This window comes from Lepisosteus oculatus, chromosome 17 (genome assembly GCF_040954835.1).
Source record: "Lepisosteus oculatus isolate fLepOcu1 chromosome 17, fLepOcu1.hap2, whole genome shotgun sequence".
Classification (NCBI taxonomy): domain Eukaryota; kingdom Metazoa; phylum Chordata; class Actinopteri; order Semionotiformes; family Lepisosteidae; genus Lepisosteus; species Lepisosteus oculatus.
The window spans coordinates 4634039-4646038 of record NC_090712.1 but is presented as its reverse complement, the minus strand read 5'-3'; the positions used below and the strand labels follow the sequence as shown (position 1 = coordinate 4646038).

Here is a 12000-nt window from a genome sequence, read left to right as displayed (position 1 = left end):
TTTAGTATGTCTTAATATTTTTTGGGTTGGCCTATATGGAAGATGATGGGCGACAATGGATTGTGGCTGTGTGGTATTTTCCTTGGGGTTGTGCACACATTTAATAGATTTTGTATTAAAACAGAATATTGATATTCACAAACATTAAGAAGTAACCCTGCATGGCATTAAAGGAAATCATTAATTCATTCCAATGTTACTGCTAATTCTTAACTCCCACTGACAACTACCCGATAATAAATATCCTAAATTAAATTACTGTCAAAACAATAAATACTTACAAATCGAGGTAAAGACCTGGCGTTCCGAGGCTCTATTTCCAGAGACTTGTTGAACAAGTAGTCTGCAAACTCCTTTTCCATTTTGTCTTCCATTGGGTTCAAGTTCTCAAAGAACTTCTGTGTTTCAGATAAAGCGAAAAGGAGGATGAATGACCAGAAATGACAACTTCTCAGGCTAAATGCAGTATAATTAATCGTCACAAATCAACAAAGAGTAAATATGTATGGTGATAAATTGTTGTTCCCACACAGAATAGGCCAAAACACAATCTTCAATTATTTTTTAAAAAAATAATTAAATGTTTTATTACAATAAAACATTATCAGTCATGGGTTCTTAACCAATGGGTCGGGTCCCAGAAACACTTCCTTAGCATTACCCAGGAAAACTGAGATGTAAGAAGGATGTGACCTATTATTTATGGACCTTTGCTACAAATGTTTAAGAACCCATGACTTAAGTGATAAAAGCTGGAGCTGTGACTATTTAAAATTTATATTCTAAGAAAACTGTATTGTAGACAAAGTTAGCTTCTGCTACTGGGGTAGCTGTAACATCAGAATTATTAGTTTGGTGCCAGAAAATGTCCAGTTTTGCTTTGAATGCGCCTATACTTACTCGGATTTCATTTTCTACCCGTAAACAATAGGGCTGGTTCTGATACTGCTGGATCTCTCCTGTAATTTCTGCTACTTTCCTCCTCTTACTGAAGTTTATCAGCTCTTTGCCATGTCTCTTCAAAAAATCTGGATTTCCTTCCTCTGTCTTCAGGATATTTGTTAAATAAATTCCTGGAAAAATAAATCAATATGACTTATTTAAACACAAAATATTGCAGGTTCACTGTGGAAAACTGTGGTTCTAGCAGTGCTTTAGAATGTAGTGCCATACTGAAAGGATCTACTGCTGTGTTGTGCTGTTCACACCACCCGCAGGAACAGTTTATTTGCTTTGCAGAATTTGGGTCAGAAACTTCACATCTCAAAAAGCCGCACATCACACATGTGAATTAATGCAGATTTCCACTAATGTTTGGTTTCTTTTAGCTAACTGTATTTGAAAAGAATAAGCACAAATTGTCCACAAAGTCCACCATGTCCCACCATTGAATTATCAGAAAAGTGGTAGGACACTGTAGGGCAAAGTGGGCCTTACAATCTGGACACCGTGGGCTAAGTCCTCAGTCAATCAGACCTTAAAGTCCTTTCACAGGACCAACTTACCAAAGAAAGGCACACATGGTGGATTTATAGACCTGAGTTTTGCCAGATACTTCTTATAGTGGTCCTCACTCAGCTCATGGGCTTCCTCCAGGATCTTCTTCTGTCGGCTTGGGATTTGCTGCAGAAGACAGCAAGGATTCAGGCATTGTTTAGCATACAAAAGCATCACTCCCTGCTCACTTGTTTTATATGGCTTTTTATTTGCAACATTACACTTCTACTTTTCCTTTCTATCCTGGAATTCGCATGTTGGCATTTACATCAAGCCTCTCCTCTGCTCGTACATTGAAATTATATTACAAAATGTATCCTTAAAGACATCCAATGAGCAACAGTATTTTTCCCCAACAACACATCTGTCAGAAGGTGCAGCCTCTTTATAAATACTTCGTTTTTTACTTCGACTTACAGACACAAAAAGAAAGATAACATAGGCTAAATGTAGGCTACGTTCGATTCAGTTCCTCTAATCATTAAAAGATTTCAAAAGTCTTATTCACACAAATTCCTAATTAATATTTATACTATTGCTGCACCACAGATTTGTTTTGTAAACTTTTTATATATGAAACATGTTGCATAATTTGCTTAAATATTTATAAATCTCTTTCACCTTACAAGGTGGGGAACATTTTGCACTAAAAGTCTTGATGCATCTACTGCTCCTGCTCAAGCCCCGCTCTGGCCAGCCTAGGCTGGTGTCTGTACCTCAAAGGTGTGATCCAGCCTGTAGACGGGTGAAGAGTTCATGGCGCTGACCACCTCCAAGACGCCGTTGAAGTTATTGAGTTCCTGGAACACCTGCAGGATCTCGATGATGCGTGACACTACCGCCACCCGCTCTTCCAGGTTCTCAGTCTCTACGATGCACCTGAAGATGATGAGGGCAGAGATGTGAGCTCAACACTGAGGCCTCAGACCTTTTCTTTCACAGACACTAGGCCTCAGGACTGACTACAAGGTGCCCATGAGCCCTCAATGATGAACGCTCAAACATTTTGGTACTTTCTGGGGGGGGTATAAGGTTTGCCACTATCCGTGATATCTAGCTGATTATCACAGCTTTAAAGCTTCTACAACTGACCACAGATATTGGTAAAATCACATTTTCAGTAAAAACACTGACAGCTTTCACTGGACCAGTGATTATAAAGTACGATCTATTTTATTTCCTTTCCATTTTTATTTTGATGGCTCTTTTTCTTTATTATTCATGACTTCCTTAGTTCTTTTAAGATGAAAGGCAAGCATGTAACTAAGTTTCACTGTGGTAAAATACCACAGTTTAAATGTAAGGTTAAAGTAGGTTTTAATAGGTTTAAATGTTAGGTTTGCATTTATCATTTTTACCGCTGGATACTAGCTACCAGTGAAATAATGCTAACAGTTTGTATTTTTTTCTTTCACAGCTTCAGATGGCAGTAGGAGGAACCATTGTCCCAGCTATGCTGGACTGCGCAGACACTTGTCAGTCAGACAGAAAGGAAGCAGAGTGCAGTTGAATCTACAGAGCTCTGTAATGCTGTGACAAAGCTGCCCCCTACTGGAAGTCCATGTCCTCAGCATACAGAGGAAACTACCAGGAGAAGATCCAGGCTCCGAGAGGAACTGCTGATAGGATGCTATGTCATCATTTATGGAAGATGTACAAATTCACCGATCTGGAGGGGCCTTCAGTGTCAACAAACTTGGTAAGAACTAACTTTGTCCACACAGATGTCTTATAAAAGTAGAGCGCTACGTACCCTAGAATATCCCTGCAACAGAGTTTACCAACAGTTCCTAAAACTTGAGTTCCAATTTGATTTTGCTGTCTAGTGCTGTACTGCTTCTAATAAAGCATTCAAAACTTACTTCTCAAACCACAGGGTGAGGTTGGTGGTGTGCCTGATCATGCGAAGGAGGTTGGGAGAATTCAGTTCTTTGTCTTCCTTTGTCCACACACTGCCCACCAGTTCTGACGGCTGAACAGCCCTGGTGCGAGAATAATTTTTTCCAATAAGTGCATTTTTGTAGTTGGAATAATCCAGTTACAAAATGGAAATCGGTAGTTCTTACATATCCTTTGGAATTACAGTGGAGATAAGCAAGTAATGGCAAAATTTGCCAAGTTTGTACAAGTGATTTGTGTTACGAAACAGAACTAAATATCTACAGTATTTATTCAGATAAAAAGTTTATCCCACTGGCTCTTTGGACCGGTGGTATATAACACTTTGTTGCTGTTTTTCTAGTAGCAGAAAGCAGGGACAAAAAAACTTCTGGTTAGACTTAGATAAATCCTTTTAAGTTTGGCCTCATATTCTCGCAATGTGATATTGAATTTCATGATACCTACCAATAAGAACATCCCAAATTCTGACTGCTTTGTTGCACTGCCATTCGTGACTGGCCCGTGGGAAAAAGCAGTTAGGAAAGCTACGGTATGCTGAAACATCCCTGGGCACAGCGCACACTGTTTTTTCCCACAAGCTGAGCAGTTTATTAAACTAGTTAATTGTGTCCTCATATCCCACCTTAGCTTGTGAGTGTGAGTTTTTTTTTCTATTATATTGTAGAGAATTGCTTTTTCTTTTTTGTTTAAAGTACAAACAATAGGCAGCTGAACAACAAACAAAAATACTAACAAGAGCCAGCAATTGTGAGGCCAAGGTCAAGATTCGAGTAAGATTTCCTGGGAAAATCTCAGGATACTGAATGAAACCGTGTATAAAATCCCTTCCTATCGTTTCATACCTTTGAATAAGAAGAATTAAATTTCAAGTGCAGTATAATTTACATGGCAAAATGTAGTATTTGGATACGTCATACATATAATGTGTATGGCACAATAAATCGTTGTAAATGTACTCAGCTGGCCTGCAAAGTGAGACTTAACCTTATCAAACTTAAAAAAAAGTGCAGTGTCTGAAAATATAACTGTGGGGAAAACTGAACATATAAATATGCACATAATTATATAACATCATTACTGCACTAACAAAGCTTCTTACAGTTAAGTAACAAGTAATAGGTTTATTAAGTCTGGTTATTCTTGTGATATGCTTGTGTTGCCACTATTCTGATGGAGAGGCCTTTGATGTACCAACAAAGGGGAAACAAGTGATTCTCTCGAGCAACATGCAGTTTGAGTGAATGAAAACAAGAATGGGCTGAACAGATGTAATCAAGAAGGTTCACCCGAATATGATGAGGGTGCGAGGGAAGAGTAAATACCTGTAGAAGTCTGACTCCAGCAGAGTGAGTTGCCGCGCGATCTCAATGGGGTGAAGGGTCATCAGGTCAAACTGGTCGATCTGACCCGGTTTGCTTATGTGCCACTCAATAGGGGGAGGGGGGTTCTCGAAGGTAATGTTGTGACTTGGCCCGTTCGCTTGGACCTGTTTTTTCCTCTGAATAATTTTGGTGATTGACTCCACCCACTTTCTCATGGCCTTGCCTGACAACGAAAAGAGAGCCAGTCACACCACGCCGCACCTCAGCAAACCTGTCATTCCAGGGCTCTCAAGCCGCAGCTGTATTGGATTGGCAAACCTAATGCATGCATTGAGAATATCACAGCTTTTGTCCATTTCACTGTCAACATTGTCCATGCTTAAAATAAAAAGGCACTATAGTTAGCATCAGAACTTTCTTGATTGTTGAGAATTAGATCTTTAAGTGCAATATTTAATTGACTCCGTGCATTTGTACTTATTGCAGAATACATCATAGTCAACAGGATTTTAAGTTCTTTTTTAAAATAAAATGAGGAACTGTGCTTCTACTGGTACTACAGTTGTCTTTGTATAATTTTTGTTTGCAAAAACCCACATGGGTATGGGTTTATGTAATGACCTTTTTCAATATGCCTCACTTGCACTGCTACAGTGACATCCAAAGAAACCACAACTCAGAGCACTGCCTGTCTGCTTGTCATTCATACCTCTGACTGTTCCAATAAATTCTTCCAACCGCTGCAAGAGTTCTGCATCTCTTTCAAAATCATAGAAGTGGTGCTCCACCCAGTGGCGGCAGACATTTAAAACTCTACAGGAAGAGACGAGATCCAAAAGAAAATGTCAGGTACAATGCAGTATAATTCAGTTGCAAGGCAAAGCTAATCTCTAGTTATCACTAATTTACTACTTAGTAATGTGCAATTTCTCCATTTTAATATATTTTTTTTATTAATCCACCTTAAAATTGGTACGTCACAGTACAACATATAATACATGTTTGACGTCTGTCGTCTGAACTTGAAAAACCAACCTGCCTGCTACCCTTTCACTGGATAGTCAACACTAACACACTGAAAAGAAGTGTTTGACTTCAAGTAAAATTCAAACCCAGACAATGTGCTTCCATGTATGCCTTTTATGGGCTTGTGAAATTGTATAGGGTTAAATTCTGACATTTTTCCTGTCTAGAAAAGGGATGTGGAGGGAGAGGGGTCAGTGATGCTGTACTGCAGTAATGCTCACCTGAGCTGTACTGGCTGGACATACTCTTTCCTAAAACGTTTGTGCTCGGCACTAAGGGGCTGGTCTCCGTTTTCCATGGTGAACTGGTCAGTCTCCATGGGTCTGGTCTCCGGAATTTCGAACCTGTCAGGCAAAGAAGGGAAAAACCAGTCACCTACTTCTGCTGATCGCCTATACTCGCAACTGAATGAACAGACTCTCAGAGTGGCGGGCAATCAGCCCTGATCTGAACAATCCTCTCCTAATCTGAACAATCACCAGTTTTCAACCCTATTAAGTACCTGTACAATCCTACATACTAATACCGCACATTACAACCTCAGCTGAAGGCAATCTTGCTCAAAATACATGATGGGAGTGGGCTGCAGATATTTCAAAGCTTGTGGAAAAACATCAACCCACATCCTGTTCATGCTGTTCCTGCTGATCAAGAAGGCCGCTCAGGTTATTCAGTGGTAGTAAGGCCAGAGGGGTGGGGGCTCAATCCTAATGTTTCAGCCAGTAAGTGTACAAATGCAGTGTTTCCCAGGTGCAAAAAACCCCCATCATCATGGATTATAAAAGCTTTGACTGCTTCACACTGCATTCCCATTAGTGATATCCTAGGATCTAAATTCACGCTTAGATGAACCCATTCCTGGCGGTCCAAGTGAACCAGAAGGGCTGGGACTGAGAAATATCAAGACATGGAAGTGCACCATGGGTAATGGTGCCTTCTGGGTAAAACAGCATTGTCGATGTTACTGAATAACCTGTTCATTCGGTGCTGTGGAACATGCCCAGCCAACCTGGAGAATACAGTCTAGTTATTTTTCTTGGTTCTTATTCTTTTTATTATTAGCGCCTAGTTCTTTTTCTCCTCCAACAATATGATTCACTTACCGTTCTATTAGAAGAGTAAGGAGCTCCTGAGGTTTGCAAAATGATCGATATGTTGTCAAAAATGTTCGAACAAAGTTTGGATCTGAAACAGGAAAAAAAGAAATCCCTTTAGATGTATTTTTACATATCATTACATAACAGACAAACCCTCTCTCCCTAGGCAACTAAGCAGACAGGCTTCTTCCTAGTATTCAAGACTATTACCCGACTTCTATGTACTAATAAGCACTAACCAGAGCAAGAGGTGAGGATCATAAATCATATGTGTAAACAAAGAGCTGAATGGGTAGAAATGCCCCAGATGGAAAATGTTTCTTTTTTTATTCCAGAACAAATTTAACCCTTCTACTGCATTCAAGTGAGGGAAAAAAGTAATTTCCAAAAAAATAATAATGTGCTGACTAACTTGGAAGGATTTATTTTTATAAACTTTGCCTTCTTACTGTGTGCTTGTTTCAGGTACACTAGGGGATCATGGTGTATGGTACAATAAACCCACCAAGCTGCTTAAGGATCCAGGACATTGGTGAACCAGGGGGTTTAGTTCACATGATAAATCTCCAGCAGCCCTTTCAGTGGGGCTGCCGAGGAACAATAGCAGGTTCGGCGCGGATTTCCAAACAATCAGCCTGGAATTATTTCAGAAAGGAAACAGACGCTATGCTGACGCACAAACCTGGCTCAGACACATCAGAGATCTTAAAAATAGAACTGCCTTCTAATCTGCACAATTAAGCAGCAGCCACCACGCTGTTTTGGGAGTTAAAAGAGAAAAAATTCTCAACACCTCATGTTAGTGGATTGCTTTCTCACAAATGCAGAGAAAATTGAGTAAAGGATAACTGTCTTTATAGCCTGTTTGCCTTCACCCAGGACTCACAGAAAAGTAACCCAGGAAAAGAAAGATTCAGAGCTCACTTGGGGAAAAAATATTTTCCTCCTGCTCCAAGTAGGGCGCCCAAGGTTGATCTGTTTAGGACAGGAAGCACCTTTTTCCCCTTCAAATTAAAATAACCTCACAATTCATTTTCCTGAAAAGGGCTGCTTCCCTTGACCTGTTAGGAGCCAGTAACGTACTGTGAATTTAAAATAAATAAATAATGTGTTTATCTTTGAGAAGACTGAAGAAACTGAAAGCAGGACTTTAAAAACAGAACATTGAGATAGGCCACTGAAAAAATCAAACTGATACAACATCTTAGATTTTAGTTAAAAGCCACTGAGAAGACTCATATCTTCAGCTTAAGCAGATCAAAGAGTAAAAGGTAAAAACCCCTCAAACTACATTTTGAGGTGTTCAGGGAAAGCTTATTATTTGTCTAGTGAAATGTGAAGAGATGAAGGTACTTGTGCTGATTGAACAGGTGTCTTACAAAAATATATGCTTGTTTAAAACACACAACTTATATTTTTAAGCTTATCTAAAAAACAGAGAAGAATTCAGTAAAACAAATATTCCTGAATCAATTTTATACTGTAAATGTTTCAGTAAAAAATACTGACCAAGACTCACTCAGCTATGACTGCACAGCTCTTTTGAGGACAGCATTACACACATTTGGATTTTATTAACAAGTATTATACAGGATACAGAGCTGCTTTAATTTAGGGAGCTAATGGGGTTAAGTACAAAAGTATAACACTAATTAACACACGGCTAGTAACAGCCAGACAGTGCACCACCTTTTATGTGTCACAGCAGAAGGTTCCAGAAAGTGTTTCTGCCTTATCAGCACAGTCATAATGTTATCAGACCCGAAATGACTCTAAAACAAGACGGGTCATCAGATTCGGAGCACTGACGTCCAATAGCTTTCCAAATATTTATAGAGCGTGCAAAAAGCTTTAAATAGTACCCCACTGACGAAAGCCCTGGGAAAGCAGGAGGAAATGTACATTTTCAAATCGCATTAAAAACACAGGCCTCTTACAGCACCCAGCATGTTCATAAAGTAAAATGTTTTGTCTGTGTACACGACACGATAGGACCCAGCTGGTACATCTGACTAACTCAATGTGTTGTGAATGCTTTTATTACCAGTCATACTGCTAATTCACAATTTATATAATCTGAGTCAACCTAAAATGACAACAAACATGCACTGAATTTTTTTCCATTCAATGTGGTTTGTCAGCATCTCTACACCACAGCTTCTAAAACTTACTTTCTTTCCAGAATATGTAGTGCATTCATCTTTCAGGTAATAATGTCTAATAAAGATTTAAGCACATTCAGATCAACTAGAAAGATTATCCTGAACTTCACAACATTATATTATAAACACAGCTTACTGACATGCTCTGAAGCAACATTTCATAACCTGAAAAAAAATCATGAATGTGTACATGGTGTTGAACAACAAGAAGTTTTAATTTCTGAGCATTTAGTTAGATATTTAATTGTCAGAGTTTAAATACACAATTAAACATATCTACACTAGAAAATAATCATGGTGCCAACCTGTGATCTATGTCTTACTCCTACTTCCTATAACAGTCATTCATTTGTAAATAATAAAACACTAAATTGAAAAGCATTTGTTAGTGTCTATTTTAGCTATTTACTGAAATAACGGAGTAAAAAAACATTTTTTGCCTTCCCTTTGTGTTTCTTATCAATGAAGGAAATGTTATTGTTCTCCTTTAACAACTGTCTCACAGGAATTCCATTATATGACCTAGGGTGACTTTGTTTAAATAATTTTGGCCTGAAAAACATACTTGGAGTACAGAGAGGGAAAAAAAACATATGCTTTAGACACCCAGCAGGTACACAACACTGAAGTGTTCAGTATCTCATTTTCAGAAACCAAGGTTATTCAAATCTCTCAGACAATGATGTACTTTATTTGTCTTCTTTGTGTTAGGGGGAGATGCGGTGTGGATGGGAATTTGCAAACACTGCTACAGGCTGTGCAACCAGGACACTTATAGCTACAGATATGGATACAGCCTGCAGATAAGCCTTAGAAGAGAAGAAAGCACAGGGAATGGATCCTTGCTTTGAGGGAGGATTCTGACTTGGAGGCATTCAGTCCTAAATCCACAGATGGCACCATTGACTCCTCAGTCAAGCACAGACACCAATGTCTGAACCTGTAGTTAATCTCAAACTGAGCAGGATCACTACTGCTACTAAACATCATCAGTAGGGTAAAACAAGCCTTTCACACATCAAACTCACAGATACGTGAACACACCCCTACCCGTCTCCTGTCTGCACAAGGACAGCTCACCTGCATACATGTGGTAAGTTAGCCTCTCGATGAGCTTGACAACCGTGCCGGCCTTGATGATGGGGATGCCCGACTTGGACTGCACGTTCTCCTCAAAGACCACATTCTCCTCAGAGTCTGGCTCGGCAAAACGATACACCTCGGAGCTAGGCAGCCGCAACTGCTCCTCCTTCTCCTCCTGTGACATGGTAGCGTCCAGCATGCGCTCCAGCGTGGATCGATACTGCAGCGAGATCAGGGCTGCCATCCAGCTGTTCTTCTCCTCCGCCGACTTGGCGGCGAACACCACGCTGTTGCCATCCTTCAGGATGATCTCGAAGGCGTGCCGGTACTCGCCTTCCTTGTCGTCCTTGTCATTGATTTGTACCTTGCGCATGAAAAACTTCTCTTTCAAGCGGTATTCGGCGGGGCTGGCCCCCGGCAGGCGAGGCTGCCCGTGGTTGGACTTGCAGCAGATCATCAAGCCGTCGAAGAGGAAGATGTGGCGCTCGTGCTTGGCGCCCACCCGCGTCAGCGTGCCCTCCATGATGAACTCGTTGCAGCACTGCCCGATGTCTTTGCCCTCCCATCCGTCGATGTTCTTCTGGATCTCGTTCATCTTCTTGATGGCTAGGTGCTTCCCCTTCATCTGCTGGCTGTAGAAGCGGCAGGCCGACTCGCTGGGGAAAGCCCAGTCAGAGAGAGACAAGGGAGACACATCAGACCTTGAATTTAGAAATCTGAGTCTTGTTTTCTATGTAGGAACCAGAAATTGGGGACCAAGCTTATGGCAAATGCAAGATCCCTGTATAATAATAAAAAAAGATCAAATATAGCAATACAAACAAAAAAATCTTTTGGGAAAGGCCTACAACCCTCTGCGTTATTTTATTTATTTTCTTCCTTATTCTATTGTTCACTGAGGGTTACCTTAAATGTAACAATATTTATTAACACTGCACCTGATCACCTAACACATACGCATCCAGAAACCCTGGAGGTCATGTTCAGGATGATAAAACGCTCCACAGTATTGTGTCACGGTTATCTCCTTTCTCCCAATCAGCTCTGAGAGCTCGTTTTGCTGTGGTACTTAGATACATGGAAACACAGAAATAAGCCTTAAAAGAAACTATCCTAAATAATAAAGGGGACTAATCAGGATAGAAATGACCAACACAGGCAGCAGTACCTATTGCTTCAACAGAGTGATGACCAAAGCAGGGATTTCAACCATTGTAATGGATAAAGAGGCTGCCAATTCACTCATCCTCATTCACCCAAATACTTTAAATACAGCTATAAGTCTGACAAAAAAATATCAGCTTTGTGCGCACTCAATTCTGGAAACCATCCTGAAACCTTAAACATTTAGAAACAAGCAAGCAAATGCAAAAGACTCATATGCCCATACACTACTGTATGTGTAAGCAATAAGCACACCCATTGCCTGTATATTTAAAAAAAAAACAATGCATAAGAAAAATAATAAGCTGATCATATATAAAGTATATAGCATATATATAAGCAGAACTCTGAAAGAATAATAATGATTAGCAGCAAAATAGAAAAATATAAGTTGCAACAAATAACCTTTATCCAACAGTTTATTCTATTGCTTAATTGAGAATAAAAATAAAAGTAAGCTTTTCATACTTGTTACACTCTTAAGAGTACCCCACTGAAACGTTTCTGGGGGAAAAACAATCGCACTGCCATAGCGTGCCCTCTTCCACAGAGGAGCAGTTCCATTCCACTTTCTTCTGCTACTCAACCTCTACCCTCACCCCACACAGAAACAAACACATACCGTAGGACAATCCATTCTTTCCCCATAAAAAAATAAAATAGTTTAAAAAAGCAGCAAAACAAAACTTCTATACCCTACATCCTCATATCTGACGCTCTCTGCCTCCTTACCAGCCAAAGCAAAAC

General features: G+C 39.9%; 1 protein-coding gene across 5 annotated transcripts in view; it reads right to left on the bottom strand.

The window, feature by feature from the left end:
* LOC102692301 (son of sevenless homolog 1) overlaps positions 1 to 12000 on the bottom strand; it is a 57034-nt gene that overhangs the window by 11633 nt on the left and 33401 nt on the right. For all 5 annotated transcript variants that reach the window (XM_015362578.2, XM_069179801.1, XM_015362579.2 and 2 more), the window contains exons 11-20: positions 10087 to 10745; positions 6851 to 6932; positions 5969 to 6091; positions 5431 to 5534; positions 4722 to 4944; positions 3360 to 3479; positions 2214 to 2376; positions 1506 to 1623; positions 901 to 1073; positions 282 to 398 (exon numbers count right to left, since the gene is read on the bottom strand). In XM_015362578.2, the coding sequence (XP_015218064.1) occupies positions 282 to 398; positions 901 to 1073; positions 1506 to 1623; positions 2214 to 2376; positions 3360 to 3479; positions 4722 to 4944; positions 5431 to 5534; positions 5969 to 6091; positions 6851 to 6932; positions 10087 to 10745 (1882 nt within the window). The remainder of the gene's footprint in view (positions 1 to 281; positions 399 to 900; positions 1074 to 1505; positions 1624 to 2213; positions 2377 to 3359; positions 3480 to 4721; positions 4945 to 5430; positions 5535 to 5968; positions 6092 to 6850; positions 6933 to 10086; positions 10746 to 12000) is intronic.